The 20,569-nt window shown below is 48.8% G+C and overlaps 1 protein-coding gene across 1 annotated transcript in view; it reads right to left on the bottom strand.

Moving 5' to 3' along the window:
- Positions 1-20,569, bottom strand: part of ghrhrl (growth hormone releasing hormone receptor, like) — a 98,637-nt gene that overhangs the window by 35,902 nt on the left and 42,166 nt on the right. The window contains exons 5-6 of the mRNA XM_085987414.1: positions 11,710-11,807; positions 7,022-7,154 (exon numbers count right to left, since the gene is read on the bottom strand). Of these exons, the coding sequence (XP_085843540.1) occupies positions 7,022-7,154; positions 11,710-11,807 (231 nt within the window). The remainder of the gene's footprint in view (positions 1-7,021; positions 7,155-11,709; positions 11,808-20,569) is intronic.

Raw genomic sequence — 20,569 nt, 5'->3', positions numbered from 1 at the left:
TGATGTGTAATAGAGTGGTGGGCACTAATTAAAGGGATTATGTTGCAGTGAGGTTGACATGAATCTTGCCATTCATGTGCAAATGACTTATGAAATGATACTGGGCGGCCTGCTGGTGGCGCTGTCCAGGGAGAGTATAAATACTCGGGCATGGGCCCAGCTTGCTCAGGACATTCTTTAACAGGAACTAATGAAGGACACAACTAGATCTCCATGTTTACAAACAGTTGATTAAAGCTTTGTTTAATATCAGACCAAGTGCCTAGTAGTTTTCTTATGTCAGGGTGTGCCCTACGACTCAAAAAAATGTCTATAGGTTAGAACCAATGAACACTCAAGGTGTAGTCTGACCAGAGCACCGTAAAGTTTGGTCCTGACCTCCTCTGACTAACACTCCACTGTTCTGGCTCTGTAGTTCAGTGTTCTATTGGCTGTGTTGAATTCTTTTTGCATTCACAGGATCTGGCCGTCGCTGACCAGGCCAGCATTTATTGCCCATCCCTAATTGCCCTTGAGAAGGTGATGGTGAGCTGCCTTCTTGGACCGCTGCAGTCCATATGGTGAAGGTACTCCCACAGTGCTGTTAGGGAGGAAGTTCCGGGATTTTGACCCAGCGACGATGAATGATCGGCGATATATTTCCAAATCGGGACGGTGTGTGACTTGGAGGGTATCTTGGAGGTGGCGGTGTTCCCATGCGCCTGCTGCCCTTGTCTTTCTAGGTCACAGAATTTGGGAGGTGCTGCCGAAGAAGCCTTGGCGAGTTGCTGCAGTGCATCTTGTAGATGGTACACACTGCAGCCTCGGTACGCCGGTGATGGAGGGAGTGAATGTTCAAGGTGGTGGATGGGCTGCAGCTGTGGCAGGTGGGACGTAAAGGGTTAAATTCTGAGGACAGGTTGCATAAACCTGGCTTGTATTCCCCTGAGTATAAAAGGAGGGTAGGTACAGAGAAACGATTTGCTCGGGTGGGGGAAATCCAGAACGAGGGGACATAACCTTAAAATTAGAGCCAGGCTGTTCAGGTGCAAAATTCAGAAGCACTTTTTCACATAATGGGTCGTAGAAATTTGGAACTCTCGTCCCCAAAAGGCTGTGGATGTCGGGACCATTGGAGCTTTCAAGACTGAGATCGGTAGGTTTTGTACTGTGAGGCTGATGCATTTAAGAGGATATGTTGATGGGGTGCGATGAAGTAGGGTGGGAGAAGGCTCGTGTGGAGCATAAACACCGGCATAGACTAGTTGGACCGAAAGGCCTGTTTCATAAGAACATAAGACGTAGGAGCAGGAGTCGGTCATTCAGCCCCTCGAGCCTGCTCCGCCATTCAATAAGATCTTGGCTGATCTGATCTTGGCCTCAACTCCACTTCCCTGCCTGCTCCCCATAATCCTTGACACCCCTATAGTTCAAAAATCTGTCTATCTCCACCTTAAATATATTCAATGACCCAGCCTCCACAGCTCTCTGGGGAAGAGAATTCCAAAGATTCACGACCCTCTGAGAGAAGAAATTCCTCCTCATTTCCAATTTAAAAGGGTGCCCCCTTATTCTGAAATTATGCCCCCTAGTTCTAGATTCCCCCACGAGGCCCCTCAGAATCTTATTATATGTTTCAATAAGATCCCCTCTCATTCTTCTAATCTCCAATGAGTATAGGCCCAACCTGCTCAACCTTTCTTCATAAGACGACCCCCTCATCTCCGGAATCAGCCTCGTGAACCTTCTCTGAACTGCCTCCAATGCTAATATAGTGCTGAAGCACTATACTGTAGAATCTATGCCCTGGGAAATTCAATACCCTGCGATGCGAGATATGCCCGCGCCCGTTGAAAAAGCGCAGGCAGCACGTCGACTTCGAGCTGCCTGCTAATTACCGTGATTGTAGCGCGCAGCCTGGCGCTGAATGTGCTGCTGACAGGCTGCACACTCAGCAAGGGGCCGAAGCTTGCGTTGCTGGAGCGAGGCTGGCTTTACTTAAAGCTAGCCTGCTCCTCTTAAAGGCAGTCTGCAGCTTTTAAAGCTGAGCTGGCTTCTGCGGATAAAAAATTTTTTTTTTTTTTAATTGGTTCGGCACTAGGCAGTCTGCACCTCCTAAAGGTGAGCAGCCATCTGTTGATCAGAAATGTCGAAAGTGCTTCAGCACTAACACAAATAGCTCAACAGGCCAGGTAAAGGGCACTCAGGGTCTTGGATGCAGCACTCCAGTTTGTGTAAGGGGTCAACACTGGAAGAGTGGTCCTCTACCCACAGGGGGGCAGGAGGACCTCCAGAAAGATGGATGTGGGGCTCAGATCGCCAAGGCGGTCACTACCAGCAGTGTCACCACTAGGATCTTGCTCCAGTGCCCAAAGAAGTTTCATAACCTAAAACAAGTGGTCAAGGTCAGTGAATGCATCTTCAAAAACTGTCACCTACCAACTACACCACTAGCCTCACACACTGCTCAATGCACCACAACCACCACACCCCCCCCTCCATCCATCACTCACCTACCAACAATCTCTATCAAACACAAGGCACACCTCACATTCCTAGCTTTACCTCACCCCCTTGGAGGAGACGGTGCTCTAGCCTTTCTTGGTAAAAGCGTGGCTGAGCCCTTGGCCAGAGTACAAGATACTGGATCCTCATACGTTATCCTCCTTCTCACATTCCCACTTCCCCCTCATCCCACAATCGCTTCTGATGTACAAGTTGCACATGGTGTGAGCGTGCATCTCTTGCTTTCCCCCCTTCCCTCACCACAACCCTACCCTTGTGCCTTCCTCATTTCAGACACTCAAGAAATCGAGCCTGCCCAGCCAGTGGTTGACCAAGATGAGGGAGAGGAGAGTGAAGAAGAAGGAAAAGAAGAAGAAGAAGAAGAAGAAGAAGAAGAAGAAACACCGTCACCAATATTCCCTTTAATTTTTTTTTTTCGGTTTGTGGCCCCATTACGCATGCGTGGCTTTTCCTATTTAAAAGCCAGTAAGCCAGCTGCACAGGAGCTTAAAGGGAATATTAACCATCACTGAATCTCCAGCTCCTCGAGGTCATCCTGCAAGGCCATGTCCCCCACTGAAAGTCAGCAGCCTTCCACCAGCCATGCTGCAGCCACTGGGTAGCACTGCATGACAGCATTGGGATAGGTAAAGGCACACACAAGACAGTCACTAAAGGAATGCACATGGGTGATTAGTTGATTTTTTGATAAATCCAACTTTATCCATATATGCATCCAATAAGTTGGATTGAAAAGTTTGCTTTGTGCTGGCTTTTATTTCAGCATTGTGGCCAAGAGGACGCTGTGATGGTCAGTAACAGAGGAAAGGTAATGTGTAGGACAAATGTTGAAAGGGGAATTGGGATTGTGTTCACTGGCACCACAGGCGGATGATTCGATCCCGGATATCCCGGCCAGAAAGGTCTCTCTGGGTTGCATCCTTCCTTCCACTTCCTCCTCTTCCGTTTCCTCCTCTTCCGCTTCCCCCTCTTCCGCTTCCTCCTCTTCCGCTTCCCCCTCTTCCGCTTCCTCCTCTTCCGCTTCCTCCTCTTCCGTTTCCTCCTCTTCCGTTTCCTCCTCTTCCGTTTCCTCCTCTTCCGCTTCCTCCTCTTCTTCCTCCTCTTCCGTTTCCTCCTCTTCCGTTTCCTCCTCTTCCGTTTCCTCCTCTTCCGCTTCCTCCTCTACCGCTCCCTCCTCTACCGCTTCCTCCTCTTCCGCTTCCTCCTCTTCTTCCTCCTCTTCCGTTTCCTCCTCTTCCGTTTCCTCCTCTTCCGCTCCCTCCTCTACCGCTCCCTCCTCTACCGCTCCCTCCTCTACCGCTCCCTCCTCTTCCGCTCCCTCCTCTTCCGCTCCCTCCTCTTCCGCTTCCTCCTCTTCCGCTTCCTCCTCTTCCGCTTCCTCCTCCTCCCTCTGCGAGTAGCTTGCCCCCTTTGCTGCCTCTGCACCATCTCCATGTCATGTTGCAGCCCATGGGTGAATGCAACTAGAGCTCCCAGGACTGGGAGCAAGTGGTGTTCTCAGAGGCCTTCCTTTAAGAGCCAAAGCCTTGCAAACGTCCAGCAGCACTCCCTGCACTCCCTGTACACTTTAACAACTTTTTAAATGTCTTGCACCAAGCCACTAAAATGTAAAGGAACCAATACAAAAATGCAAAAATCTAAACTTACCAGAAACCTGTGTGTGCCCCTTTAAGACGCGCTGGCTCGGTTGTACTGCCGCACGCACGTTCTTCCGCGCGTGGTTTGGAGAGCGCCTTATTAAGAGCGGCGGCGCCCAAACTCCCAGATCGTGCATCAATTGAGGTCACAATCTGGATCATTTAAATATGGGAAGCGAACGCTGGCAACGGCAACGCTGCCGACCTGCCCAAAATGGCGGCCAGCGCGTTCCGCGCCGGAAGCGGGCAGAAGAGGGGCGGACGCTGTTTTTTCTTCCAAACCGACCTTAATGGCCGGCGCCAATGGCTCCAGTTTCCCGGCCTGTGTAATTCTATGTATCAAGGAACATGGAGCTGAGGTGCAGATCAGCCGCGATCTCCCTCAGTGGCAGAGCAGGCTCGAGGGCTGAATGGCCTCCTCCTGTTCCTGTGGCTGTATTCTAAAACTAAGCCAATTAAGCGGATCAGGCTTGGAAGCTGCAAAAGCCTCTGAATAATAGTCTTGAAGGTAAGTAAGGACAGGCAGGAATCATTGAATCAGTGGATTGCAGTGTTTGAATTATTATCCCCAGCATGTGTCTCGGTTGTTACTTATCACCTTATACCACGGCCGCAGCACACTGGCTATCATGTGATTTTCTCTTTCCAACCTCGGCTCATATGTGTCAAAAAAAAAATCCATGAGATTCATTTATTCATTTCCCTTCTCTTTCACACTTCTTCCGATTGCTGTTTCCGGACAGAATTGGGTCACTCCTGGATATCAGGTTGAATTTTTCACCCACAGCTGATCCCGCACAAAGCTCAGACTTAAACAACAACAACTTGTATTTATATAGCAGCCCACTTGATTGGCACCCCATCCACCACCTTAAACATTCACTCCCTCCACCACCGGCGCACCGTGGCTGCAGTGTGTACCATCTACAAGATGCACTGCAGCAACTCGCCAAGGCTTCTTCGGCAGCACCTCCCAAACCCGCGACCTCTTCCACCTGGAAGGACAAGGGCAGCAGGCGCATGGGAACACCACCACCTCCAAGTTCCCCTCCAAGTCACACACCATCCTGACTTAGAAGTATATCGCCGATCCTTCATCATCGCTGGGTCAAAATCCTGGAACTCCCTCCCTAACAGCACTGTGGGAGTGCCTTCACCACACGGACTGCAGCGGTTCAAGAAGGCGGCTCACCACCACCTTCTCGAGGGCAACTAGGGATGGGCAATAAATGCTGGCCTTGCCAGTGACGCCCAGATCCCATAAAACAAATTTTTAAAAATATATAATGCCTTTAACGTAGCAAAACGTCCCAAGGCGCTTCACAGGAATATTAAAAGACAAAAAAAATTCAAGGAGACCGAATGTTTGGTTTGTGGGGTGGGTTCGAGTTACTGGGCGATTCAATGGATGAAATAGTGACCTTTCACCTCTGGTTGGAATCCAACCCAGCACGATAGGACGAAAGTTCCCACCACACCGGCTGCTGAGGGACCAATGGGAAATGAGTCTGGACGGTCTCAATCCCAATCACTGGAGCCTGCAGTAAGTAAATTTCCCTGAAGGGTGAGGGGGTGGGGAAGGGGGGTCATTAGTCAGAGGGCACTGATTTAAAATAATTGACTAAAACACCAGGGGAGGAGATGAGGAGAAATTGGTTTATCAACGCAGCGAGTTGTTGTGATCTGGAACGCGCTGCCTGAAAGGGCGGTGGAAGCAGATTCAATAGTCACTTTCAAAAGGGAATTGGATAAATCGGAGGAAATTTGCAGGGCTGTGGGGAAAGAGCAGGGGGGGAGCGGGACTAATTGGATCGCTCTTTCAAAGAACCAGCACAGGCACGAAGGGCCGAATGGCCTCCCTCTGTGCTGTCAGAGTCTAGGGTTGTATGAAAATGGATATCTTGCGCAGACAGACTGCAGGATGACTGGGGTGGGCAGTCCTGTCAGAATTTTATAAGTTTCAATGAGATCCCCTTCGTTGTTTTGGTTAGAAATAACTTGCTCCTTCAGCCGTGGTTCTGTGGTAACACTCTCACCTCTGAGCCAGATGGTCGTGCGATATCTGCGCCCCTCCAATTCTGGCCTCTTGCGCATCCCTGATTTTAATCGCTCCACCATGGGTGGCCGTGCCTTCAGCTACCTGGGCTCAAAGCTCTGGAATTCCCTCCCTAAACCTCTCCGCCTCACTACCTCCAGCTCCTCCTTTAAGACGCTCCTTAACACCTATAAAATTCTGACAGGACTAGACAGACTAGATGCAGGAAGGATGTTCCCGATGGCCGGAGAGTCCAGAACTAGGGGTCACAGTCTAAGGATAAGGGGTAAGCCATTTAGGACTGAGATGAGGAGGAATTTCTTCACCCAGAGAGTGGTGAACCTGTGGAATTCTCTACCACAGAAGGCAGTAGTGGCCAATTCATTAAATATATTCAAGAAGGAGTTGGATATATTTCTTAAGGCTAAAGGGATCAAGGGGTATGGGGAGAAAGCAGGGACAGGGTACTGGATTTGGATGATCAGCCATGATCTCATTGAATGGCGGAGCAGGCTCGAGGGGCCGAATGGCCTACTCCTGCTCCTATCTTCTATGTTTCTATGTTTCTTCTATGTTTACCTCTTTGACCAAGCTTTTGGTCAGCTGTCCCAATATCTCCTTATGTGGCTCGGCTTCAAACCCTTGTTTGACAATAGCTCCTGTGAAGAGCTGTCGGGCGTTAAAGGCGCTATATAAATGCAAGTTGTTGTTTGAAGTGGGACAGACTGACTCAGCACACACACCGCACGGATCCTGACCTCGAGCCCAGCTTCCGATACCAAGGCCTCCACTGAAAAGCAAACCCGTCCCAGCCGCATGTCCCAGAGGTCAAAAGTTGCATTACCGTGGAAAAGCTACAGTGGTCAATATCGCCATCACCAAAGAGAACGGCGTCCTTAATAAAGACGGATAAACCCCGGAGTATGAAGGTGATGAAGAGCTGGATGTGGATGTAATTCCTGGTGCAGTGTAGCCGCCTGGAGAGAAAAAAATGGGCAAGATGGTTCAGGAATGAATTCCATGCTGGAAGTCACACTTAGTATTTTCATTGGGTATGAGGTTATGCAAAAGGGACATTTTAATATTACCTGCATCTAAAGTAACAACTATTAGCGGTAAGAACCATGGAACAAAGCTACTGAGGTATTCCCGGGTCTACAGCGCATCTATAGAAAAGGGTTCACATTCTAAGGGGACACACCCTACAAATTGGGGTGTTAACATTAGCAAGGGAAGGTGCTGGAAGTAGTTTGCACAGACCTGTGAACTAAATTACCTGGCAAACAAAGTGTTTTCAAGAGGCAAAACAGATGGCCCGGAATTTGCGGTCAGGGGCGAAGCGACGGCGCTCACCGCTGACCTCGAAGAAAGCTGCCCACAAAAAAATCTCACGATCTCTGCGGCAAAAAAGTCCAGCTTTCTCAACGTTAAATTGATTGTAGCGTTGTCAAAAGGGGAATCCCCAGCTTAGAGCAGCAGTGATGTCATCAAGCTCTCCAAGCTGCCAATCACTTTGAAGAATTCTCACAGACAGCAAACCAGGAAATAAAAAGCACTGATTATCAATTCACTGTTTTTTTTTTAATTTTACAGTGTGCGAAATAAAGATTGGGACATACAAATGGAGCTAAGGTGGAAGCTGAAATATCATAAACAAACTTTTTTTAAATATCTAGTCATTTTTATCATATTGGAAAAATTTGTTATTCCACTAATATAAAATTAGTTTTTCAGGGCCAGAACAGTTGCTCAGCAGTCAATACGCCATTAAATCCTCACTCACACCTGTTCCAACATGACTTAGCTTTTTATGGGTGTTTAGCAGCGATATTAACGCGGAAAAGCTCGAGTTTGTGTCAGTTCAACTGATTTCACTGATTTGCCGGCGATGGGGAGCTCCACAGCGCAGCCTGTGGCGGAGCAGGGAATGACTGACCGCAACTTCAGGATTTCAGTGTTTATCTGCGCATGGGCTGAATCCTGAAGTTACGGTCAGTTTCAGAGGGGTAATGGCGGCGAACGCTAACAGTTTCACCGTCGTTACCCACCGCAAAATCCAGGCCGACGTGTTTCTCCCTCCTCCCTACTTTGTCACTGTGTTGGGATCACCGTATTCTCTCCCACTTTAACACTGTCTTTCTCAGGGTTTTAAAACAGTGACGTTCCTTACTTCCCTCAATTTTCTCTTCCTCCTTCAATCTACAGGCTTCTAAAATCTATACTTGGCACTACCCATTCACATATTTTTGGATTTTCCTTATCTTTTTTTGGCCCACTGTCAGTTTGGCTCGGTGGGTATCACTCCGTCCTCTGAGTCAGAAGGTGGTGGATTCAAGCCCCACCCCAGAGACTTTGGATCCATAGTCTAGGCCGCTGCTCCATTGCTGGAGGTACCATCTTGCAGATAAGATATTAAACTGAAACCCTGTTGATTTAAAGGTCCCCATGGCACTACCCAAAGTAACAGCAGGGGAGTTCTCTCACTTGTCTGGCCAGCATTTACCTATCCGCCAGCAGCACCAAAAATTGATTAACTAGTCATTTAATTCCTGTGGGATCTTGCTGTGTACAAACGGGCTGTCGCGTTTCCCATCAAAATAACAGTGACTACGGCCGCGATTTCCGCTGCCTCGGCGGGTCCGATGCGGCCGGGGTCGGTAGCGGGGTGCGACCCCGCTGCTGGCTCCAACCCACTGTCCAAAGAGACTTTACCTTGATTGGGCTTGTTAAGACCGCCCGGCGCATTTGCCGGCCAATTGAAGGAAGCGGGTCTGGTGACGTCATTTGATGACGCGTCATCGGCCGGTTTCCTTAAAGGGACCATGCACAAATGGATTTTGATATTTGTGCTGTCAGTGTGCTGCAGCATTGGCGTGCTGCAAACACTGACAATCACTGTACAAAGGTGCACGGCTGCACTCAGGCTCTCCCATGACTCCTTCCATATCCTTATGGAGGGAGCCACAGCATGTAGGGAGGTCCTCTTCCCTTCACATGGATGGAAGAGACCTCCCCAGGACACCAACACAGCCTGGTTGCACATTGCCCAGGAGGGCACAAGCAGACATGCCGTCAGGAGGACCAGGCTGCAGTGGCGCAAACCTTTCAATGATCCCAGTAGATCACGAAATGTTACTGCAAAGCCACACTCAACCTCATCCTCCTGTGCCACTCATCACATCCTTATCACTCTGCCTTCCCTACCCTACTCCTGCCCATCCTTACTCACACCAACTTACCTTGTACCTCCACCCATCCCTCTCTATCTACATTATCACTTCCCCATCTCACGAGCCACCCCTCAAACTCACCCTCATCCTAGTCCAATCATACCAACTAACAACACACAAGGGTAGGCACTTGTGTGTTTTAGCCAATGTTCATGTAAAGTTTCTGTTAATGTGCTGTCAAACATTGAAATCTTTATTTTCGATACTTTGCATTCTTGGACAGATTTGTGTGCACCTTTGGAAGTGGCTTAGTGAGTTGCAGTGAATGGTGAGACATAACGGTACCCCCCGCAATGACGATGAGTGTGAAAGGAATGGTTTGGTCATTGTAGGGCTGCTTTATGGTGTTGGTGTGGGGTAGTGCCAACCTGGTGCATCATGTGGCAGCCAGGGTGTACAGCATCAAGTGAAGTAAATGTGGCCATGGTAAGACCATCCCTGGCCTCCTGGCCAGCAATGTGGTCGGGTACTGATGCCCTGTGTCCTGTGCAGCATCAGTTGAGAAGGTTGGTGTTGTTGTTGGTGCTGCTGGTGTGCCTGGTGCTGCTGGTGTTGAGGCTGATCGTGGTGGGATTATGAGGACCACAGTGAGATAGTTTCAAAGGCACTGATGCTGATGTAATAGATGGCAAATGAAGTCACTGTTAAGAGAGATTGTTCCAATGAGGTGACATTCAAACACTTGCAACCTGCATAAAGCTCAATCTGTCTTCCAAATGCAGTAAGCAACAGTTTCTGAGCTTGGAAAGTGAACAGCTGTGAGATGGGAGCTGTCAAGTAAAGAGATGATTTCATGGTGACACAACTCCCGACCTGCTGAGCTGACGTGATCCCCGAGCAGCATGGAACCCGTGGGCGACCTCATAAAATTTAAAGGTGAGCTGAAAATAGTGTTTAAGTGGCTGTTAACAAGCTCTTAACCACCTAAATTGCCTCCCCCACTGCTTGGTGTCGGGTCTGTTCAGTGATGACAGACCCAACATCTGGGAAATTAGTGTGGCGGCAGGTTGACAGCCGGTTCCCCACCCGCTGTCAAAAAAATGTTTGCCCACCCGACCCGCCACCAAACATGCCCGCTGACCCCCACCCCCTTGAAAAACTCCCCCCAACATTTCAAAAGTACTTCATTGGCTGTAAAGTGCTTTGGGGGCATCCTGAGATGGTGAAAGGCGCTATAGAAATGCAGGTTTTTTTCTTTCTTTACCCATTTTTTCCATTTTTGTTAGTGTTTGAACAGCGGATCCTGACCCTACACCTTGGTTTCTCTATTTAGCATCATTTTTAACAAAGGGAGAGACAGCATTACACTGTGGCTTCACAAACACTCAGAAGGTAAGTCTCAACAGTTGTAGAATCAAAACAGGAGTATCTTAGTAATATGCCCTGGTCTGTGATTTTGAAACAGCACAAACTGATTTATTGAAAGAAGTTGCATTGATATGTTTCAGAAACTGTTGGCATTGGCAGGAGACACAGATTAAAAATAATTGGCAGAAGAGGCAGGAGGGAAAGTAGGAGAGTTTTTTAGACAACAAGTTCTTGTGATCTGGAATACGTTGTCTGAAAGGGAAGCAGATTCAATAGTAACTTTCAAATAGCAATTGGATAAATACTTAAAAAGGAGAAATTTGCAGGGCTGTGGGAAAAGAGTGGGGGGGGGCGGGAGTGTGAGGATTGGGACTAATTGGACAGCTCTTTCAAAATTGCAACACCTGCTCGATGGGCCGCGTGACCTCCTTCTGTGCCGTGTGAGTTTATGATTCTACGATACAGCACCGTTCACAACCTCAGGATGTCCGAAAGCGTTTTAGCGCCCAATGTTGAAGTGTAGTCCCTGTTGTAACGGAGGAAACACGGCAAGCCAATTTGTGCACAGCAAGATCCCATAAAGAGAACTGAGATAAATGACCAGGTAATCTGTTTCTTAGTGGTGTTGATTGAAAGAAAAAAGGGCAGACGGGGCCTCAGTTTAAAGTCTTATCCGAAAGACGGCACTTCCAGCAGTGCAGCGCTCCGCTCCCTCAGTACTGCAGTGGGAGCGTCAGCCTAGATTTTCTGCTCAAGTCAAGGCGACACGAGCTGTAAATTCACAAGCCTTGAGCAAGATTGTAGGTTAGAAAAACCTTTACTCCCTTCCTCAAATGCTTCCTGAGGGAAGTTTAATGGGAGTGATTATATACACATAGAAACAATCATTAAATCTTATCACAGTCTACCCTTGGCAGCCATTATTTGCAAAAAAAAATTTTTAATGAGTCTAATGGACGTATTTAGGTGAGTGGCTTCAGTGTGAAAGACGTACCGAAAGGTCAACAGGATCACCACAGCGATTGAAAGGATGGCCAGCGATAGACTATAGCCCACGGTGTAGATTATCTTTATTGTATCATAGTACGACACCTGCATTTAAAAATAAGCATCAGTCTAGTATCCAGCTCAGCATAGCAACACCGCACAAAGCCTCCAATTCTGGTCCCTTGCGCATCCCCGATTTTAATCACCCCACCATTGGCGGCCGTGCCTTCAGCTGCCTGGGCCCTAAACTCCGGAATTCCCTCCCTCCCTAAACCTCTCCGCCTATCTCCTTAAAACCTACCTCTTTGACCAAGCTTTTGGTCACCTGTCCTAACATCTCCTTACATGGCTCAGTGTCAAATTTTGTTTGATAATCGCTGCTGTGAAGCACCTTGGGACATTTTAACCATGTTCGAGGTATTATATATATGCGCAAGTTGTTGTAGACTCCTGCCTCGGCAAAGCAAGGGAAAATCCCACTCTGGGGACTCCCATCCACAACTGAGATTTGTGTACAATGAAGCTCCAATTCGGTCCAATGCTCCTACTCTTTGGCCGCCCGGGAGGGGTGACCATCTCAGAGGACCTTCTCATGGGCCTAGCCAAGATGGACATCTATAGGTCCAGCCCTTGGGAGAGAAGGGGTGGTTTCTCTGAATGCCTGCCTCAGCTCCGCTGTCTTGCCCGCGCCTGGGTGGCACTGGAGAGCAAGCGCATGTGCGCTGGAGGCCTTCCACCACTGGTGGGCACCACAAGGACTACAGCGTTTGGTGGATAACCAGGAATAACATTGTCTTCTAAGTTTCCCCTTTGTTCAGTGCAAAGTTATTCCCCCTCCCCCTTATCCTTATTACCCAATTACCCCTCCCCATTCAATTCCACTCCTTCAATTCCCCCTCCCCGCTGGAGTGGGACTTGAACCCACAACCATCTGACCCAGAGGCGAGTGTGCTTCCCACTGAGCCACGGCTGGCACTGAGCGTAGGTTGAATTTAAAGCAGTGCTTTGGATTGATGGTTGCACTTCAAATCACAGTACGGTAAACAAGCAATTGCGCAGCACTTACACAAGAGCCCTCTACCCTCGCTAAACAATTCATGCTCTACATCAAAAAATAACAGGTTGCAGTGGGTCTCCACTAATGAGCACTTGGGAAGTTGCTCAATAAACTCTAGTGCGGCTCGCAGCTTCCTGTTCTTGTTAGTATTACCACTGAAAATGAGGACAGGCGCAGTCAGAGGGAAAAGCATTGGATGTGGGCGGGTGTTTTCTCCATGGTAAGTCCCTCCCCTCTCCTGCAGGCACTGATGCCTTGCCCCGGAGCAGGAACTTTTCAACTGTGGGTCAGATTGTCAACACTGGCTGGACGTAATGCTACACCATTGAGCGCCCGACCCACCCATCCACCCTCGCAACACGCCACCTTCCCACACCAATTGGAAAGCGAACAGACTCTTCGTTACATTAATTGGATGATTCTTGGCTCTCCGTCAAATAGCCATTTCCCCCCCACCGTCTGCAGTATTCTTCACAACGAACAAACAAAATGAACAATAAAACACACAATGTATTTAATGCCCCCGACGTAGGAAAACTACTAGGCACTTGGTCTAAGCATTAAACAAAGCTTTAATCAACTGTTTTACAACATGGAGGTCTAGTTGTGTCCTTCACTAGTTCCTGTTAAGAATGTCCTGCGCAAGCTGGGCCCGTGCCCGAGTATTTATACTCTCCCTGGACAGCGCCGCCCGTAGGCCGTTCAGTATTATTTCATAAGTCTTTCCTTCATGAATCTCATTGAAACTTAAAAAATTCTGAAAGGACTGGACAGACTAGATGCAGGAAGGATGTTCCCGATGGTCAGGGAGTCCAGAACCAGGGTTCACATTCTAAGGATAAGGAGTAAGCCATTTAGGACAGAAATGAGGAGGAATTTCTTCACCCAGAGAGTGGTGAACCTGTGGAATTCTCTACCACAGAAGGCAGTAGAGGCCAAGTCATTAAATATATTCAAGAAGAAGTTGGATATATTTCTTAAGGCTAAAGGGATCAAGGGATATGGGGAGAAAGCAGGGAAGGGTACTGAATTTGGATGATCAGCCATGATCGCATTGAATGGCGGAGCAGGCTCGAGAGGCCGAATGGCCTACTCCTGCTCCTATCTTCTATGTTTCTATGTTTCTATGAATGACTGATTCATGTCACCCCCTATGATTTTTCTCCAGGATTGCAAGCAGCTGTGTCCGGGAGATCAGTCTTCTGTTCCCGGAGACACCAGTTCAATCCTGGTGGGTTGGCAACCTTAACCATGGAGGGTGTCACCGTTAAGAACATAAGCAATAGGAGCAGGAGTAGGCCGTATGGCCCCTCGAGCCTGCTCCGCCATTCAGTAAGATCATGGCTGAGCTTCTAAATCAGCTCCACTTTCCCGTCCTATCCCCGTGTCCCTTGACTCCCTTAGTGCCCAAGAATCTATCGCTCTCAGTCTGGAATATACTCAATGGCTGAGCTTCAACAGCCCTCGGAGGTGGAGAATTCCCAGGATTCACCACCCTCTCAGTGAAAAGTCCATCCGGCGTCGGCAGGTGTTGGTAGATGTCAATTCAGAGAAGTAGACCTGGTGGAATATCCCTGTCCTAATGCAAGAGCGATAAGGTCAATTATTAACCACCTAACAATCTCCCCATACCGCCCTCCCCAACAACCTCCCCCCATCATGAGAGCTGGCACAGGCACGGCGGGCCGAATGGCCTCCTTCTGCACTCTATCATTCTACGATTCCATGATAAGCACTCTGAGCCATTGAGGGTGACCTGGTGATTTATGAATTAATTGATAGTGTAACCTATGAATCATAGCCAGGCGCTTCACTTTGTGAAGGGAGAACATTGAAAACATAAACAAAGAGTTGTAAAGACGCAGATGCTCATTGATAATCTTTTGAAGTTAGGTCTCATTATTCTACCAGCCTAATTAATGGAGTTTTATTTTCTAGGAAAGGTACTTAACAGGGAACGATAGCAAAATACTGCGGATGCTGGAAATCCGAAATAACAACAGAAAACGCTGGAAAAACTCAGCAGGCCAGGCAACATCCGTGGAGAGAGAAATAGAGTCAACGTTTCAGGTCGAAACCCTTCTTCAGAACTGAGAAAAAACGCAGGAAATGAAACAGATTAAAAGGCCAGTTTGGGGGGCTGGGAAATGGGGGAGGGGATGAAAGAACAAAAGGGAAGGTCTGGGAGGTGAAGAGACATTAAGAGATATTCAAGGCGAGACGAGATAGTAATAGGCCAGGTAAAGAAACAAAGGATGGCTCTAGATGAAACGTGAAATGCGCTGGCAGAGTGAGAGACAGCTGCCATGTGGGAGAGAGAAAAACAAGGAACAGTCAGTGCCAATATTGTTATTTGTTTTTCAGAGGTGATACACAAATAGGGACAAAGGAATTGCTAGACGACAAGAGACCAAGATCCATCTCGTTCACCTTCTGCCGGCCTGGTAGTGGCATGATATTAATGACCAACACTTGGGCATACAGGGCATCATTTCAAAGTTTGCAGATGATACAAAACTCGGAAATGTAGTAAACAGCGCGGAGGATAGTCACAGATTCCTGGAGGATATCGACAGACTGGTGAAATGGGCAGACACATGGCAGATGAAATTTAACGCAGAGAAGTATGAAGTGATTCATTTTGCTAGGAAGAATGAGGAGCGGGAATCTAAACTAAAGGGTACAATTTTAAAGGGGGTGCAGAAACAGAGAGAGCTGGGGGTTTATCTACACAAGTCTTTGAAGGTGGCAGGACAAGTTGAGAAGGCTGTTAAAAAGGCATACAGGATCCTGGGCTTCATAAACAGAGGAACAAAGGAAGTTATGCTCAACTTTTAAAGAACGCTGGTTGGGCCCCCGGTGGAGTATTGTGGCCAATTCTGGGCACCGCACTTTAGGAAAGATGTCAAGGCCTTAGAGAGGGTGCGGAGGAGATTTACTAGAATGGTACCAGTGATGGGGGACTTCAGTTGCAGGGAAAGACTAGAGAAGGCCAGAAGGAGTGGACCTGAACAGAGCGAGAGCGGAGCGGCATAAATAGCGTGGCGACGGAAGGCCCGAGAACAGAACGAGCGGATCTGAGCGAGAGCAGAGCTGGGAGCAACTCAAGACAGGCAGAATTTGAAAGAGTGACGTCAGAGTAATAAAATCTAAAGTGACATCAGCACAAGGGAAGGAGCTGATTGGTGAGTAGTTGGTGATTTTTTTTTAGATTCCAAGTTTAGTTCTGTTCAGTTAGTTTTAGTCTATTAAATAGAGGCATGGCAGGGCACCTCAGTCCCGTGGAATGCACATCTTGTGCCATGTGGGAAATCCAGGACGTTTCCCATGTCCTGGACAACCACATGTGCAGGAAGTGTCATCAGCTGCAGGAGCTCGAGCTAGAAACATAGAAGATAGGAGCAGGAGTAGGCCATTCGGCCCCTCGAGCCCGCCCCGTCATTCAACGCGATCATGGCTGATCATCCAAATTCAGTACCCGGTCCCTGCTTTCTCCCCATATCCCTTGATCCCTTTAGCCTTAAGAAATATATCCAACTCCTTCTTGAATATATTTAATGAATTGGCCTCAACTGCCTTCTGTGGTAGAGAATTCCACAGGTTCACCACTCTCTGGGTGAAGAAATTCCTCCTCATCTCAGTCCTAAATGGCTTACCCCTTATCCTTAGACTGTGACCCCTGGTTCTGGACTCCCCCGCCATCGGGAACATCCTTCCTGCATCTAGTCTTTCCAGTCCTGTCAGAATTTTATAATTTTCAATGAGATCCCCTCTCATTCTTCTAAACTCCAGCGAGTATAAGCCCAATCGACCCAATCTCTCCTCATACGTCATTCCTGCCATCCCAGGTATCAGCCCGGGTTTTGGAGCTTGAGCAGCAGCTGGCGTCACTGCGGTGCATCCGTGAGGCTGAGAGCTACATGGATAGCACGTTTCAGGAGGTGGTCACCCCGCAGCTTAAGAGTGTGCAGACAGAGAGGGAATGGGTGACCACCAGGCAGAAAAGGAGGACTAGGCAGGTAATGCAGGAGTTCCCTGAATGCATCTCACTCTCTAATCGGTATACTGGAGAGGGCGATGGTTCCTCTGGGGAGTACAGCCAAGACCACAGGTGGCTCAGCTGTACAGGGGGGGAGGAAGAAGAGTGGGAAAGCAATAGTGGTAGGGGATTTAATAGTTAGGGGAGCAGACAGGCGTTTCTGCGGCCGTAGACGTGACTCCAGGATGGTATGTTGCCTCCCTGATGCCAGGGTCAAGGATGTCACTGAGCGGCTGCAGGACACTCTGAGGGGGGAGGGTGAACAGCCAGAGGTCGTTGTCCATATCGGTACCAACGACATAGGCAGAAAGAGGGATGAGGTCCTGCTGGCAGATTTTAGGGAGCTAGGAAAGAGATTAAAAAGCAAAGGTATTACTCCCAGTGCCACGCGCTAGTGAGTTTAGAAATAGGAGGATAGAGCAGATGACTACATGGCTGGTGAGATGGTGCAGGAGGGAGGGCTTTTGAGTACAGGAACAAGGATGTCTTGCTGCAGTTGTACAGGGCCTTGGTGAGACCACATCTTGAGTATTGTGTGCAGTTTTGGTCGCCTTATCTGAGGAAGGATGTTCTTGCCATGGAGGAAGTGCAGCGAAGATTCACCAGACTGATACCTGGGATGGCAGGAATGACGTATGAGGAGAGATTGGGTCGATTGGGCTTGTACTCACTGGAGTTTAGAAGAATGAGAGGGGATCTCATTGAAACCTATAACATTCTGACAGGACTGGACAGACTAGATGCTGGAAGGATGTTCCCGATGGTCGGGGAGTCCAGAACCAGGGGTCACAGTCTAAGGATAAGGGGTCGGCCATTTAGGACAGAAATTAGGAGGAATTTCTTCACCCAGAGAGTGGTGAACCTGTGGAATTCTCTACCACAGAAGGCAGTAGAGGCCAATACATTAAATATATTCAAGAAGGAGTTGGATATATTTCTTAAGGCTAAAGGGATCAAGGGGTATGGGGAGAAAGCAGGGACAGGGTACTGAAATTGGATGATCAGCCATGATCGCATTGAATGGCGGAGCAGGCTTGAGGGGCCGAATGGCCTAATCCTGCTCCTATCTTCTATGTCTCTATGTTTCTATGTTTAGATTCCTGAGGCATTGGGACTGTTTCTGGGGAAGGTAGAACATTTACAGGCCGGACGGGTTGCACCTCAGCAGAGGCGGGACCAATATTCTCGCGGGGAGGTAGGCTAGTGCTGCTGGGGAGTGTAATGTACGTAATGTATGTACCTTAAGGGAGAGAACTACTTTTTACAGCTCCTGTATACTGTAGTACCGGCAGTGACCACACCTGTATATAAACCCTGAGTAGTGATCTGTACAGTTAGTTCTAGAGTAACCCTCATTCAGTAAACACCTGTTGAATCGTTCCCTGCAGTCTGTTGTCTGATTATTGAAGGACACAACATTAAGCTACACGGATATAACATTGGCGACGACGCAGATTCGAACCTACCTGCAACTCGGCATCACCTTCCAGGGATTCGCTCCTGGAGAACAGTGGAAGGAGGTCGAGTCCAGAAGCACGGGCGTCGACCACAGGCAACCGCCCAGTCATCCAGCGGAGATTTGAGCATCGCAGGGGAGGCTGTTGAGAGCCAGGCTTGGCTTTCCAGTCACGGTGGTCCAGCGAAACGGGCTGGCAACAGGTACTGCGCAGACCCTTCCCGGACAGCGGTGGCTAGAGCCGACCGAGCAGCACAGAAAAAGGCCGAGCAGCGTCGACGGGGGAGAGAGAGAGGGCAGAGCGCACAGGGCGCAGCCGGTGTTCAGGACCGAGTGGTGTCAACGGGGAGAGAGACGAGAGAGAGCAGAGCGCAGCCGGTGTTCAAGGGCCAAGCAGCGTCGACGGGGGAGAGAGAGAGGGGAGAGGGCACAGGGTGCTCCGGTGTTCAAGGGCTGAGCAGCGTCAACGGGGGAGAGAGGCGCGCAGGAAAACGCGAGGCGCTGCCATTGCCACGAGGACTGCAGAGAGCGGCATTGGCAGCAGCGCAGGAGCAGCGCACGAAACCCACAGGGCGTCGCCATTTGCCACGAGGACTGCCGAGAGCGGCGTTGGCAGCAGCGCGGGAGACGCCATTTTAAGCCGCAGCGGGGAAGAAAGCAAAGCACCGGAGACGCCATTTTAAGCCAGTTTAACCACACCCAAAAATGCCAAAGAGTGGCAGTATCACAGCGTTCGACAATGAAGTCGAAGATTGGACGACATATGTCGAACGCATAGAAGTATACTGCAAGGCGAATGAAGTGCCAGATGACAAGAAAGCGCTGGTATTGTTGAATTCAATGGGTGCAAAAATGTATGGCTTACTACGAAACCTAGTAACCCCAGAGAAGCCAGTAGAAAAGGATTTTGAAAACATAGTGTCAATCCTACAGGACCACTTAAACCCCACACCGCTGCTGATAGCAGAAAGATTTAAGTTTCACAAAAGGAACCAGCATAAAGATGAAAGTAATGCTGAGTATTTAACGGAACTGCGCAAGCTATCGAAACACTGCCAGTTTGGAACGGGACTAGCAGATACTTTAAGGGACAAGTTTGTGTTTGGGCTTCAACGTGAAGGAACCCAGAAACGGCTTCTATCAGAAAAGGATCTTACGCTGGACAAGGCTTTCAGTATTGCAGTATCACACGAAGCAGCAGCACGGGGCGCTGCAGAGATACAACAGAGACCGCAAGAATATGGCACAAATGAAATGTCATACGGAACAGTGAAGTGCTACCGCTGCGGCAGAACAACACACAACTATACTGATTGCTGGTTCAAGGACAAAGTGTGCAGACAGTGTGGAAAAGTAGGACACATAGCAAGAGTCTGCAGGTCGGGAAAGTAAACCAGCAGCAAGAAATCTCCACAGGAGAAGTACAAGAAGGTACATAAGGTGACGGAGAGTAGTTCAGACGAACAGAAAAGTGATACAGACTCCGGAAGCAAGGAGCTGAGTTGTCTGAAACTACATAATGTGATCAAAACGGAGGATCACCAAACTATCTGGGTCACGCTCAAGATAGCAGGAGTCCAAGTGAAAATGGAATTGGACACAGGATCAGCCCTAACAGTCATAAACCGAAGGGACTACAAGCGGCTATTCTCACATATACCCTTGAGAGATACAAAGATTGTCTTGAAGTCGTACACGGGGCAAAAAGTCTACCCCAAAGGAAAAATAAGGGTGAACGTTATATATAACGGCAAGGAAACACCAAAAATGGACCTATATGTATTGGCAGATGGAGGACCACCACTACTAGGACGTGAATGGATCCGGAAGATACAGCTCGATTGGCATTCCATAGAAGCACTGACTGTAGATGCCAAAAAGGATGACGACGTCACACCTGGACGACTGTCAAAAATGCTAACTGATGCAAAAGAAGTGTTCCAGGAGGGACTAGGAACACTAAAAGGAATAACAGCAACGATTAAAATAGAGGAAAATGCAAGCCCAAAGTTTTTTAAGGCCAGACCGGTACCTTATGCGATCCGCCCAGCCGTCGAAGCAGAGCTGGAAGGTTTGGAACGTTCAGGAGTACTGTCCAAAGTGGACTGGAGCGAGTGGGCTACACCCATCGTTCCTGTAATAAAGAGGCCCTGTTCCTGGGACTAGGGACAGGGTCACTGGCAAGGCTTGGAAGCTAAGCAGAGCTAGGCCTGGTTAGTAGCTGGAGGGGTGACCATCAGGGAAGACCAGGTGCAGAAGGTCACGGGAAGGAGCCCCGAGGAGGGGCGGTTGGTGAGAAGGTCACGGAAAGAGCC

This window comes from Somniosus microcephalus, chromosome 5 (genome assembly GCF_052327205.1).
Source record: "Somniosus microcephalus isolate GS21.2 chromosome 5, FLI_Smic_1.0, whole genome shotgun sequence".
NCBI classification, from domain to species: domain Eukaryota; kingdom Metazoa; phylum Chordata; class Chondrichthyes; order Squaliformes; family Somniosidae; genus Somniosus; species Somniosus microcephalus.
Note: the sequence above shows the minus strand (reverse complement) of the source record. Positions and strands in the feature narration are given on the sequence as shown.